General features: G+C 42.4%; 1 protein-coding gene across 2 annotated transcripts; it reads left to right on the forward strand.

Moving 5' to 3' along the window:
• The first annotated feature begins 2,319 nt into the window (after positions 1-2,319).
• On the forward strand, positions 2,320-10,864 carry tfap4 (transcription factor AP-4 (activating enhancer binding protein 4)). Of its 2 annotated transcripts, XM_080487702.1 has the most exons (7): positions 2,320-2,739; positions 5,306-5,471; positions 5,557-5,655; positions 5,782-5,952; positions 6,064-6,207; positions 9,268-9,435; positions 9,554-10,864. In XM_080487702.1, the coding sequence occupies exons 1-7, from the start codon at positions 2,651-2,653 to the stop codon at positions 9,710-9,712; spliced, it is 996 nt and encodes a 331-aa protein (XP_080343828.1). In that variant the 5' UTR covers positions 2,320-2,650; the 3' UTR covers positions 9,713-10,864. The 2 variants fall into 2 exon arrangements, with proteins under 2 accessions (XP_080343828.1, XP_080343827.1); XM_080487701.1 differs by having other exon boundaries at positions 2,342-2,739; positions 5,782-6,207; positions 9,554-10,863.
• The last annotated feature ends 3,193 nt before the right edge of the window (positions 10,865-14,057 follow it).

Below are 14,057 nucleotides of genomic sequence, written 5' to 3' on the forward strand. Positions count from 1 at the left end.
CTGTTTTTTCCTATGCATTTCCTTTTTTTTTTTTTTGTTTTTTTTTTGTGTGTTTTCAGTTTTCTTATGATCATGTGTAACATTAGGCTAGTTTTAATTTATTTTTATTTGTGCATGAGGGTGAATCTTCGCTCTTTGGCTTTAATAAAGTTGCCGGCCTGCATGCAGTTCTTGTCCTCACCATTGAAGTATGGGGGCGCTCGTCTTAAACGTCACTAATCATACAGCCGCTCAATTTCAAACAATGAAGCCTCGTAAATTTCCGATTTCAGAAGAAAAATAGGCTGGGGGACTCTGAGGAGGAGCAACAGGAAGCTGAGCCAGGTCTGTGGTGGCTTCTGTCTGAAGGTAATGTCCATAAACTGTATTATTGATATTCACTGTGTTGTATTATGATGGTGCTGAGGACTGGATCTCTGGTAGTCTGGACCATTTTCTTTATCTAATTCTCATGGTTTGGTGTCAATTATTGTTTTGTTGATGCGGGTTAACGTATGTAAGGGGCTATTTTGTGCATGTCAATGTGGATTTGATTCTCGGTTGGAGTCACACTTTAGTTTTTTTCATTGACGTTCAAATGACTTCCAGACAAAACATCCATGCAATGTCCAGGAAATTCATACAAAAAACTTTAATTGTGGCTTTTTCATGTCCAATTGTGGCCCTGAAGCCAATTTGGCTCATTGGGGTAGACAAGTAGGCTGGTATAATGAATGCGTTTTGAGGCAAATGTCTTGATAAATCAAAATTCACACCTTTTGAAACAACTTTTAATGAAGATACCCGAAGAGCATTGTCTAAATCAATCTGCAACATGTGTCAGAGCTGTACGTCAGAGATGTGTGTCTGTATTGATCACGTTGTCTGATCAGCTGGATGAAACCGCTCACCACAGGACTCACAGTTCTTTTCAGGGCCTCTTGAGGTTTTCACTTGCCACCACTAGAGGGCGTAAAACAACGTGGATTGGATTACCCCAGGAAACCTCTGGGAGTCTGTTTAATGCTAAAATGTCTGCTTCCGAACTGAATTATTCAGTGTGTTAAAATAGATGTATTGTCATTAAAGCCGCCCAATTATTCACGTCTCCTGAATCGTATTCCCTGATGTTTGTTCTCTAATATTCGATTATTTACAGACCTCAGATGAAACGAAGAAAACAACAGTTCAGGTTTGTATTTGGTCATATGCATCAATTTCCTCAAAGCTTTGTGACAAAACACCGGGACACAAAAGAAAAAAAAATCCACATATATATATATATATATATATATATATATATATATATATATATATATATATATATATATATATATATATATATATATATATATATATATATATATATATATATATATATATATATATATATATATATATAAAATGGCTTATTTATGCTGGTGATAAAAAAAAAGAAACATTAGACATTTTTGGGCTATTTAACAAAAATAAATAAATAAATGTCAACGTTTTAAACGTGATGTAGTGTCTTTTCCTTTATGATGATGATTTCCAGCTGTTGTGAAAATGAGCTGCAGAAGCCTTTGTTTGAGGACTGGTTACTAAAACAAAAACAGACAAAAAAGAAAAAAGCAGCACCTCTTCATGTTCCTGCGTTATGGCTTTGGTGTGTGTGTGTCTGTGCTGCAGGGCTTCATCTAAACGATACACACACCTAAAATGGTGAGTAGCAGTGATTAGACCGGTTTGTGCAGCAGCAGCAGCAGCAGCAGCAGATCCAGGCTGTCTGTCCCTAAAAGCCCTCCCCGGTGCGCTGTTGCTGCGCAGGCGGCGCTGCCAGTCCGTCAGCTGATCCCCTGCTGGAGTATCCGCCCCTGTGGCAGACAGTCCCGCTCTTTATTTACTTATCAGTCTGAGCTGTCAAGGTGCAAATGACATTTGGGTGACTGCTGGCCTTTAAAGAAAGATTTAAGGAGTGAATCAAGGTGTATTCTTTGTTATAGCGTGCATCAATCCCATTTGTTTTAATTAATGCTTGGAACATTTAAAGGTTAAAGTGAAATGTAAATAAGATTATATATATATATATATATTTAGTTTTTTTTTAATCGAAAGACTATATTGATAATATACTATACATTTACTTATGTTGTTTTTCCCCATTAAAGCCTCTATATCCTCTTGATCTCCTCTGTGCAGTCGGTGTGTTTGTGCGCTGGATGGTCCTTTGTTTACGCGCAGTCCCCCCTCCCCTGTCTCTGCGGAAGGAGGCTTTTGGTAGTGCAGTGTGTGACTCCTACCAGCTGTTTCCCGCCTTGAAAGCCATCCGATCAGCTGCGCACACACACACACACACACGCGCACACACGGTCATGCAGAGGGAGAAAGCAAAGGGGAGGGAGGGAGAGAGAAAGAGAGAGAGGTAGAGCGCCACACACAACGAGGGAACCCCATCAGCTGGAAGTCGAGTAACATTACAACTCTCAGCAGCCTGAAAGTACTATATTACACCGAAGAGGGATTCAGATCTCCTGTTAGAGCTTCACCCTCGTCGGATCACGGTGTTTTTTTTTTTATTTTTGTTGTTGCTTTTATTCCACGGAGCGTGTTTTTTTTTTCTTTTCTTCCTTTCTTTTTCTTTCTTTTTCTTTTTTAGGGGGGGGGGGGACGAAACTGGCGAGAGGCGAGCATGGAGTATTTCATGGTACCAGCTCAGAAGGTGCCCTCCTTGCAACATTTCAGGAAAACGGAGAAAGAAGTGATTGGTGGTCTCTGTAGGTGTGTATTCTTCACGCGATCCACGCCGCACGGCCGTGTGTATGATTGTTATTATTGTTCTAAGTCATCTGCCGCGAGCACACACGCACTTAACAGCGACGTCGCTGAGGCAACATGCTTGATGTGATCTGTTATTGTGTACACGACCCGCTCCCGGGCAGCTGCGGGCTTTATTTCTCAACTAACACTCGGGTTGTTGTGCCGCACATCACGGCAGGGCTCCCGCTCGGACCCGGGCACCCGCCGTGCGCCGTTATTTTGCACATTTTCCAGTGAAATCGATGCATTTTGTGGCTAACAAACACAAACCACGTGGTTCCGTGCACACCACGCTGCTACTGCGCTCCGGAGCGCATCCCCGCATCCATTTATCCTCAAATAATCCCCCCCGCTGTCTCCCGTGGGGGCCGAGATTTTAACCAGACGGGGACGGGTCGTGCCAGGTGGCGTGCTGCGGTGCGATTGCGGGGTCTCGGGGGCTGCTGGTCCCCTCGCTGCGAGCTGAAGTTATTGTGGGTAGTGCGGCCATGCTTGTGGCTTCAGCTAAAAGTGACGGGGGTGGGGGGGGGGGTCTAGCGTTTGTTTCTTGCCCCGTGGAGCCTTGTTTTCCTTCACCTCCCATGTGTTAAAATGCACAGCTGCTGACACAGGCGCCACTGTTTGACGCGGCGGCGGTGTTTCGGTGGCGTTTGAGCGCGTCCCGTGCGCGCCGCGGAGCCGCCTCCACTGCGTCTTTTCATCCCGCACCTCTGCCATGCTGCCTGCCGCATTGTTGTAATGGCGGAGGACACGGACAGGCTGCCGGAGCACCGAGCTGGTGTCAGGCCGTGGTGCGACAGAGACCGCGTGTTTGGAGAGGGGATGGATCACATTTACCGTTGCGTGTCCGGTAAAGAGACTTTTAATGCTCGCGGGGAGGCCGGAATATTAAAAGTGGCGTTATTAATAAGGGGGTGTGTGTGTGTCGCGGAAGGCCCCGTCGATACGTCCGCAGCCTTCTTTGAAGAGGGAGGCGGAGGGATCTGCTGCTGCTGGCAGAAAAGCATTCTGGGAAATGTAGTCGCTTTTTCGTTTCAGCTCATTAGTGACTCAAAATAACATGTTATACACGTATGACTTAAAATGGGTCTTTATAATGCAGAAAGGTGACATAAATCTTAATTTTTCTTTAATTCTGTACCACAAGGACACCCTTTAGCCCACATTTGGTTGCAACTCATAAAAAAATATCTCAATTGTTTTAACATTACAACAGCAAAAAAAAGATTTATCTATTAAGTTAGCATTTGATCTGTGAAGTGGTAGCAAATGTCTCATTTTAATCGCATTGTACAAGTTTCATATTTTAATCTTGCTATACAGGATCCATTAGACTTTATAGTTCCACATGGCTCACAATAAAAACTATTTCTGTTGTAAAGATGACTTCAGTTCTCCAATCCGTCCAACCTGCTCAATTGCTCAATTCGTATCCAGAGGGGAGGGCTGACCTTAATTGAACTCACAGGTATCACTGAGGGTCATTTGAAGTAATTTTTGTTTTAGTCTGAAATGCATATTTTTGGACTTCCAGAGGAAACCATAGGGGGAACATTCAAACTCCACTGCATTGCATGACCCCAGACTTGAACTTGGGGATGTTGTCGCTCCAATGAGCGGGTTCAAATTATTACACTGGCATATGTTTTGGTTGTTGTTTTTTTGTGTTATGAGTCCGCAAGTTTGCAGTGGAACAATTATTCACTCTGTTAGACAAAATACTCACAAGCTTCATCTTTAAGCATTGAAAAATTACAGCAAACAGCTTGAAAATAAAACAGTTGTATTGTAAACAGCATGTATATTCATTCATATTTGTTAAATTTTCTTTTTCATTGGCCCCTTGTGGGTTGGTAATGCCCAGCCAACGGGCCTCATTCAATACCCGGGGTCTGTTTTAAACATTAAACACCTGACACTTTTTATAAATGAACTCAATCACAAACAATTCTCAAAGAATAACTTTCACACGTTTTAGCGTTGCGCTGCTTATAAAGATGTTTTAAGCTTCGACCTGTCCGCTTTGTGTCGGCACTTCCACTGCAGTGGTCCGTGGTCGGGAAGTTGGAGCTCAGTTGGCCAGTGTTGGCAGTGGATGTGTTTGTTGAATATGCCTCTGCAGTGTTGCTGCGTGTGTGTTTCGCTGTGTGTCCCTGCACACACACACACACACTCCTTTTCTCATCTGTGTCTGCACAATTGTTCCCAGTGTTTGCACTGAGGCAGCTGAGTCAGTACAGATAAGAGCTTGGCGAGAGAGGTCGCAGAGATACTGGAGTTGATACAGAGGATGCTATGGGAAGCTTGCAGAGAATTTCTCTATCAACTGAGTTTGTGTAGCGCTTATTGCATGTGACATGAGGGGTTCAACTATTTTTTCAAATCCAGAAAGTTAGAGTTGTTACTCTAAACCTGAGTAGGTTTTGATACAAGCAGACTCCAGTCAACCGGTCAGGCTCTATGTGCAGCATTTGTTTGTTTCGTGCTTTTTCATCTTTATCTTAACTCCTTGGCCTTCTCCCTCCAGTCTGGCCAACATTCCTCTGACCCCAGAAACGGCCCGGGACCAGGAGAGGCGAATCCGCAGAGAGATCGCCAACAGCAACGAGCGTCGGCGTATGCAGAGCATCAACGCTGGATTCCAGTCACTTAAAACACTCATCCCACACAGCGATGGCGAGAAGCTCAGCAAGGTGGGTCGTTAACAGATTTGGATGGGATGATAAGTTTACAGGTCTGAATCCGCTTTCGTAACTCAATTGTTGCGTTGTTCTTCAGGCCGCCATCCTGCAGCAGACAGCGGACTACATTTTTACTTTGGAGCAGGAGAAGACGCGGCTACTGCAGCAGAACAGTCAACTCAAGCGAATCATTCAGGTGAAGACGAATCACAACCTCCTCGCAAACGTGTTTTTCCCGTCCTTCACTACGATCAACTTTAACAAACATTTTAAACTGGACTTCCATATTTCATTTATTTATTTTTTTGGGTTCCCACTGAAGGAGTTAAGCGGTTCCTCTCCCAAGAGGAGGCGTGCAGAGGAGAAAGATGAAGGGATCGGCTCTCCAGACATCCTGGAGGAGGAGAAGACCGAGGATTTACGGAGGGAGATGATCGAGCTGAGACAGCAGCTGGAGAAAGAGCGCTCAGTCAGAATGATGCTGGAAGATCAGGTAACGGGGAGACAAGCAACAACGCAGGGAGCACGATCTCAGCGGTCTGAGAGTGCGTCTGCTGATCGCTGTTATTTTGGCTTTACGGTCCTGCTAATTTCTATTTGTCAGATGCGTTCCCTGGATGCCCAGCTGTATCCAGAAAAACTGAAGGCAATCGCTCAGCAGTTCCAGGAACAGCAGGCCCAAGAGCTTGTCCGTCTGCCGGGGCACAAACAGCTGGAGAGGGACCTCACTCCAGCCCACAGCCCACAGGTTAGAAGCATTTGCAAGTCACCGTGACTCATTTCAACTGTAACACGCTGAGGAGAAAAACGCCCCCGTGCTAATATTCACACTAAATGATAGAATACAGGATGCAAATCAAAGTCTGCACTGAATGAAGAAGACAAGTGTTATCATTCCTCTATGGGCTTGCAGTTCAGTTGTCTTTTCATCTGAAACAGGAAAAAAAGAACCAACCTAATGTAATTTGCATTTCACACCAAAAACTTCTTCCTTTTTTCTTCTTGTGAAGCAGTGTCAAATTTCATATGGCTCATCCTGCACTTACACCAACCCTCCAACAGAAATGCAAAGGCATCTTAACTCTCCTCCGTACTGAAGTCCACTGTCATCTCGGGACACCGGCTTGAACTGACCGGGCAACACAGACACACAACAGTTGGCTACTGAAAGTGTAAATCAAATCCGGATTCACTCAGACATCTATTTTTAGTGTAAGTCTGAAGCAAAAAAAAAAGTAGTGGATCTTCTGTTTTTATTAGAAATTGGGCTATTGTAGTTGCATTTATTTGGCGAGTTGTGTGTGTGTATCTTGATTTGTGTACACACACGTATCGTGTGCTTTTATGTACGTCTTCCAGCCATGTGAGCTCTTACCCGGCTGGATGTTTACAAGTGGAACTTAGACTTTTTCGATGTGTGAGCCTTCCACTCTCACTTCGGAGAAAATAAAACCCTCCTTATGTCGTCATTTGTACCATGGCAGGAGAGTAATCAACTCCACTGATCTGAGATGGAGGGGAAGACGACCACACAGATCTCTGTACGCACACATGATCAAATATTATACATATACAAATTGTTATACACATACACATCTTTTCACATTTTGAATACAGATACTTTCTTTCTCGTGATAAAACTAACAACTCTTTAATACAGACTCTCGCATGCATGTATTAAAGCACAAACACAAACCTACACAGACCAAAATCCGTCATTTTGCTACAATAATAATCCCAAATATTTCTGACATGGTGAAACTAAAAGAGTATTTTCATCTTTTAACAGATTTGGTTTTTCGGGGACTTCTTCTATTCTGCAGGTGTGACTTTTTTTTTTAAAACAGAAAACCCCTTTATTCTATATAACAGGTCAGATCAGGTTATTTGACTCGACTCAACTCAGTTAACTGTGTGAAAGCCAGTCATGTAGATTACATGAGTACTTTATTTACTTTTCATAATATTAACACACATAATATTGTGTTTCTGCCTCTACAACTACATTTTTGATGATTTGCACTATGCAGATAAAACTGGAGGAACATAAAGTATATATATATATTGCCAACAGCAACAGCATATATATATATTTGTTTCTTACTTATATTGTTGGACACCGGTACTCATTTATGCATGAAAGGTTGGAAAAAAGAAAAAAACTAACTTTATAATCTTTTTAAACAGCTTCACTTTGATAAAAGAAATGACCTAAATGTCAAGTATTTCAAACACAAACGCCACAATATATGTTTATTATCATGTGGATTTACAAAGCCACATACATGAAGTTAAAAAGTCTTAAGAGTTACAATTTTCATTTGACATGATTGAGGACTGAGTCAATCATGTCAACTCATCAAACACGTGCGCACACACACACACACACACACACACACACACACACACACACACACACGTTAATCCATTAGTGTACTGTAGATTTCACAAAGACATACTTGCACATGACAGTCCAGAGTTAGAGCTGTCGACAGCTCGGGCAGATTTACAGTGTGTTAAATGATTCGCTCGCACGTCTTTCTGCTGCCCCGGTATCCTGTTTCTGCTGGCTTATCCCATCAGAACATGATGCCAAATCAATCTCCGCATGATGCATGCCCATCCACTCTTTGGGGCAGATGGGCACTCGTAATAAAAGATGATTTGATACGTTCTACATTAGTCATTTGACACTGTGTGTCTCGCTAAGTAGAGCTTAATAACTATAAAATAAATTAAATCACTATCTGCCATCAGTTCAGAAATAACTAACATCCAGGGAAAAGGTGACTGTGGAGCTGATTTACTTTGTGGTTTGTTACCAACATGGTTCCTATCAACGTTGATACTGTTGAGCTTTAACCTTTAGTCCGGTTCAGACACTATTTTTACATATTCAGTTGAGTTGATCGTAATTACAAACAGCCGCAAATCCTTTTTCCCCTAAATTATATTTAAAAAATTGGCAGCCATATAAAATAATTTTAAAATTAAAATATGAATACATTAAAAAAAAAAATTGCTCTTTTACATGTCATTGATAAAAGTTTGACAACTCTGGCTAAAAATGTGTTTGCACTTGGTGTTTTACTGGATTCATCGAAAGCCTTTGATACAGTCGACCATAAAAGAATCTTTTCAAAACAAATTTCATATCTTAATACTTTACAAACATGCATATTTATGTATGAATAAGTTAATAATAAACACGACCTTCCAGACTAATTTTACAACTTCCCCTGTTATCTTCAGACGTTCATTCCGACGCAGCGTAAATCCGAACATCAACTTTTCTGAAATTTAGTGGGCCCAAACTCTGGAATTCTCTCTAAATAACTTAAAATGCTTCCCTCTTTTCTCAAAGACTGAAATATTTAGTTATCTGTTGTCCAGGTGAGATCCCACAAATTCTATGTTGATGTGTTTTAGGATTAGGCTTTAATAGCTCCTTTGTTTGGTTTTATGCTTGTTTGTTCTTTCATCCTTTGTTATTTTATTGATAGAATGGTCACAGCAGATAGTCAGACACTGAATTCTTTAATGCTTAAGCTTTTTGCATCAAGTGATAAAAACAAAGTATTAATGCATACATTTTTAGTTTTTGCGAACAAGAATAAACGTAGTCCTTCGTCATTTGATTCTTTTTGGCTGCTCAAAAGACACTGTGAAGACAAACATTTCGTCAAACCAATGATTTTTAATTCCCCCAAGACTCATTTTTTCCGCCCAGCTGTTGTAGGAGACGGTGGAGGTTCTGGTCAAGAGGATGACGTGGGAATAATATATCCCGACTGCTTCCTTTCCCCAGGTGTTGGCCCCTGCTACGCCTCCTGCGCCGACACACCACGCTACGGTCATCGTCCCTGCTCCCGCGCAGACTCCCCAGCCCCATCACGTTACCGTGGTAACCATGGGCCCAACATCCGTGATCAACACAGTTTCCACATCTCGACAGAACCTGGACACCATCGTCCAAGTAAGATTCTGGCAAAAAAAAAAACAACCTGCTCTCAATGTTGGATGTTTGTTGTCAAGGAAAACTCCAGGTGTGAACACTAGATGGTGCTGTTGTCTGACGTCTCCTGTTTCCCCAGGCGATCCAGCACATCGAGGGCACCCAGGGGAAAGCTTGTGTCGGGGAAGAGGAGCAGCGGCGGGCGGTGATCGTCAGCTCGGGCCGCGTCCTCTCCGACGCAGCGGGCTCAGACACGGCCTCGAACAGCGACGGGCCCGATGACTGCTTACTGCCTTGAGTTCAACCCCCGTCACCCGGCGTCATTTATTACGCACATACACGCACACACCGACACACAGAAAAGGCCCAGACAGACCCTGGGGCCATGCGAGGCGACGAGTTCACAGCACTCTTGTTCAGTGGACATTTACAGGGCTGGTAGTCAGACTGAAGCACTCGTTCTTTTGTTTTTTTAAAAAATACACACCATGTTGTACCGTGCTAGACGGCCCAGGTAGGTTTACACATAGACATTCGTACAAGCAGTGTGTCCTGCATCTTTTCTCCGCTTAACTTTAGCCCCCTCTGCTCTCTCATTCACTCACAAACTCTTTTTTTTTTTAATGGATAGAATAGCAGAGCAACTACTTCCCGGACTGATCTAAGAATGCTCTTGTCGTACTGGATACTAGTATTGCGAATGTCTGCTAAACATCTCTCTTAACTACCAGGACTGTTATCTTTATACGCGGCGCTAAAGCCATGTGACTGACCCGTGGAAAAGGGGGAGACGAAAGTGGACGGAAGCGCCGCCGCGGTGGTGCGACATCTTTTTAAGCCTCCCTCACTTCCTGACCCAACTGAGCTGTTCTGGAGAGACACTGTGAGCTGAAAAGACTGTCCTGAAGTTCCAACTCCTCATTTTGAAACAACTCGTTATTTTACTTTTGTGATGTCGACTTTTTTTTTTTTTTTCTTTCATGCTTTGTTTCTTTAAGTTCGGCAAAAATGGAGACTCTAAAACGCCGTTTTCACGGCTGCCTGGTGCTCACAGGAAAGACGAAGAGAGCGCGCTTACCGGTTCACAACTTTTACTTGTTTTTTGTTTTGTTTATTTGTTGCCGTCTTTGCTGGGCTGGGTTCCCAGCAATCCCACATATGTATTTGGACTGTTCTTTTTCTCGTGGCCTGTCAAAAAAACAAACAAACAAAAAAGATTGCTTTGCTAGATCATGACACCCTACCCTGTTTTAGTATGAAAGCACCTGGCTTGTTAAATAAGCTAATTAATGGGCCCTGTTGAGTAATATCCTGGTGTGCATGCGTGCGTGTGTGTGTGTGTGTGTGCGTGGGTGAGCAATGTGTCTCCGTAATGTTTTGAATCAGAGGGGCTTCGGGGTGCTCTGGACTCTGGCAGTCTGCAAAAAGCGCCACTGTTGCCTTGTACTTAAAAAAAAACAAAAAAAAACAGAAAGAAAAAACTCGCACGTACAAATACGACTGACATACAATCACTTATTAGCTCAATCTTCTGAGCTTGTTTTATTTAGCCCCTATCAGTGTAGCTTTTGTCCAGGTTGTGGGACACGTATCAAAGCTGAGTATGCTTCAAATAGGAGGAAAGTGCCCGGTCATTGTTTGAATGTGCCATGCAGGTGACTGGGCAGACCACACGTGCTCTATGCATTTCTTTTTTTTTTTCTGTGCGCTTTGTGTCTTATTGTATCATGCTATTTACACGTTTCTTACATCTTCCTTCTTTACGTGTTCGTTTGCCTGAAACTCTCGGTTGGCAGAGCGATTTGAAGACATGTAGCGGCGGGAGGCGGCGGCTTGGCTTGCCTTACTAACAGCCGGCGGGTGCCGCGAGGCACTGTGACGCCAGCCTTAACGCAGCCACACACACCCCCCCCCCCCCCCCCCCCCCCTCCCCGTGGGGTGTGTTACACTTTATGTCAGCCCTTTGGTGGCCACTGGAATCCTTCGCTTCACCCTCTCCTGTCAGGCCTGTAAACACCCGCGGTGTGTTGGAGAGTATAATCCCAGTTCTGTTGTCTCGATGTCTTGATGATGTCTCCTGGAAAACAGAAAGAAGGTTGCTAACGATACTAATTCCATTCAAGTTGTTTTTAAAATGTATTGTCTTCAAAAAACCTGTATCAAAATGGACATTAAGTAGATTTTACACATAAACATGAGACTGTTTTTCACCCATAACGTCTGCTGTTAGGGTATGGGATGTAAAAATGAAGGAGAAAAAAAAAATCCTCAAAGAAATGTTAACATTCCATAATATTTTACTCAATTTCAGCTGAAACTGAGCGCGTGTTTAGAGATTTGGTTCATTCAGTGCTTTTGACACATCACTGCAATTTTTAACATTGCATTTAATAATAGTCTTATCCCTTTTGCATCAATGCATAGACGGAGCTTTGAACGGCTTCGCGGGGAACGTTGAACACACTTCGTGGTCTGTCATGGAATTACCCTTTAAAAGATATTGATGTCAGCTGCACTGAAATGAGTGGAACTGAATCGTGGGACATTTGCTCAGTACTTCTCTTTATATTGCATCCTCTGCTCCTTGTGGAGCTTTATTTTTATTCAGCGTTACGTTTTCTGCTGAATCTCAGAGTTGGTTTATTTCCATCTGTTGCCATGCACCAAGCTATTGTGTGTTAGTTAACATTGTGTGGACATATCAGATTATCAAGGTAAAGAGGGGCGGGCCCGGGGATCGCTAATCGGGGTGAAGATTACTAAGCACTTACTGTACTATACTGGAGTTTGCCTCTTTCTTTTGTACGAAGGGGCGTCTCCTCAGTTGAAGCTCTTGAGGTGATGAGTGGAAAACGTGAAAACCGCACAGCTGTGTATCCCCACTTTCCCTCCATGTCCGGTCCTCCCACATCCTGTCCTGTTTGCCCCGCTTTTTTTAAAAAACTTTTTACTGTCTTTATATGTCTATATCTTTTGTCTTTTCACATTTTGCAGCTCCTGTCTCCTCTCTCTGTTTGTTTGTTCTCTGTACATGTTAAACCTGTCATTGCGTATGGTCATCAAGAAGCTATTTTCTTTGTTGTTTTGTTTATTTTGTCTTTTTTTTTTCAAGAGAAATGTTTTGGGGATAAAGAGGCTTGTGCCTTTGTAAAGACAGAATAATAAAGTTTGTACTTTGTTTTTTAAAATGTTGGCCTTTCTCCGTGTCTTTTTTTTTTTTTTTTTTTCTTAAATGCCAAATTAATATTTCACTTTGAAAACCACCTCATTGAACCTGCTAAATGTCTCTTAATTCTTCTAGTTTGCCGTCACTCCGGCGGTATGGTTGACGTCCAAGTGTCTGGTCCTGATTGGTGGATGGGACTTTGCAGCACCCTCCCCTCCCTCTCTCTCGTGCTCAGCAGCTAAATTAAGACTGACCGTCTACTCTGTGACGACTAAAGTGCACACCAGGGACAGTAGGTGGCATCTCCTGCCGTCATCCGCTGACACACATTGATTCATTCCCAGCAGCGTGTTCACACCCTCACACATTCACCCACAGGTACTCCTGGTTTCGGTGTCCAGCTGTTTAGCATTTGGTCAATAATGTAAACTACAGACTAACCAGTGCGGAAGAGGTTTGATGTCATTGCACACTTTGCCAGGACGCTCTAAAATGCTTGGTAATGGAACATTTCCACTGTGGGTGTCGTCTAGGATATTTCAATTCTACCAGAAACTCTTGGCGTTTAACACATTGTTTTTCTTGTTTTTGTGTAAGTTTAGAAGAAACAAACAAAAAAACAAAAGACTGTCCCATCAAGGTCAGAGATAGTTTTACAACTAAACTGAAGTTGCATATATAGATAGAATATGTGGTACACATCAGCTCTTTAATAATCTATAGTCACTATTTACTTCTTTTAAAAAAAAGTTCTTACTTTTCTTTACTGTTATGTTACTCTTTACTTGTCTCACTCATTTAGTACGTCTCAGTAGGCATTGTATGGGATGTCCTTTCCTGGCCTGCAAGGTGTTGATGAATTATGACTCAAATGAAAATGTCTCTTCACTTTTCCTCTCCTCGCTGTGTTCAAGTGTTACGATGTTATTTAGGTGTCAGTATAAACGTGGAAAGACATACAGTTACAGGGGAGGAACAGTAGTTTTTCAAAACAATGTGACATCAATTTTTATATGACGAGACAATCAAAATGATCAGAATTGAGAGGAAGTCATAACTTAGCTCTCCGAAGTAGTTGTTCGTCAAGAAAATGTCTTAAAATAAACAACTCTCCGGCCTATAGCTTATAATCTAATGACGGATTCACAAAATTGGAGAAAAAAAAAAGATATACTGTATCAGAATTTGATGTCTTTTTCGTTTGCTCTTGTCCACAGATTTCTGGACTCCTACAAAGTCCACAAACCTGCTGCCTGCATCAATCAGGTGATTAAAAAGAAAACTAATGTTGTTTTGATGGGTAGTATGAAAACAGTCTGACCTCTTGTTACAGTGTTGTAACTGCAGGTATGAATTAATGAGGAACTCCTCCACTGGTCAACTCAATTAGCAAAGAGACAGAAACTCAAAATGTTTCCATGTAGGACAAGCAATACGCTAACAAAACAAAACAAAAAAAACTCAAACAATCAATAAT

The sequence above is a fragment of the Lipophrys pholis genome, assembly GCF_963383615.2.
Source record: "Lipophrys pholis genome assembly, chromosome: 19".
NCBI lineage: Eukaryota > Metazoa > Chordata > Actinopteri > Blenniiformes > Blenniidae > Lipophrys > Lipophrys pholis.

What these genes read in the sequence shown, in the direction of transcription:
- tfap4 (XM_080487701.1), top strand. Translation starts at nt 2,651, where the DNA reads ATGGAGTATTTCATGGTACCAGCTCAGAAGGTGCCCTCCTTGCAACAT. An exon ending in ATGGCGAGAAGCTCAGCAAG is followed by an intron (nt 5,472 to 5,556) that starts GTGGGTCGTTAA and finishes GTTGTTCTTCAG; the next exon opens with GCCGCCATCCTGCAGCAGAC. An exon ending in CTCCAGCCCACAGCCCACAG is followed by an intron (nt 6,208 to 9,267) that starts GTTAGAAGCATT and finishes TCCTTTCCCCAG; the next exon opens with GTGTTGGCCCCTGCTACGCC.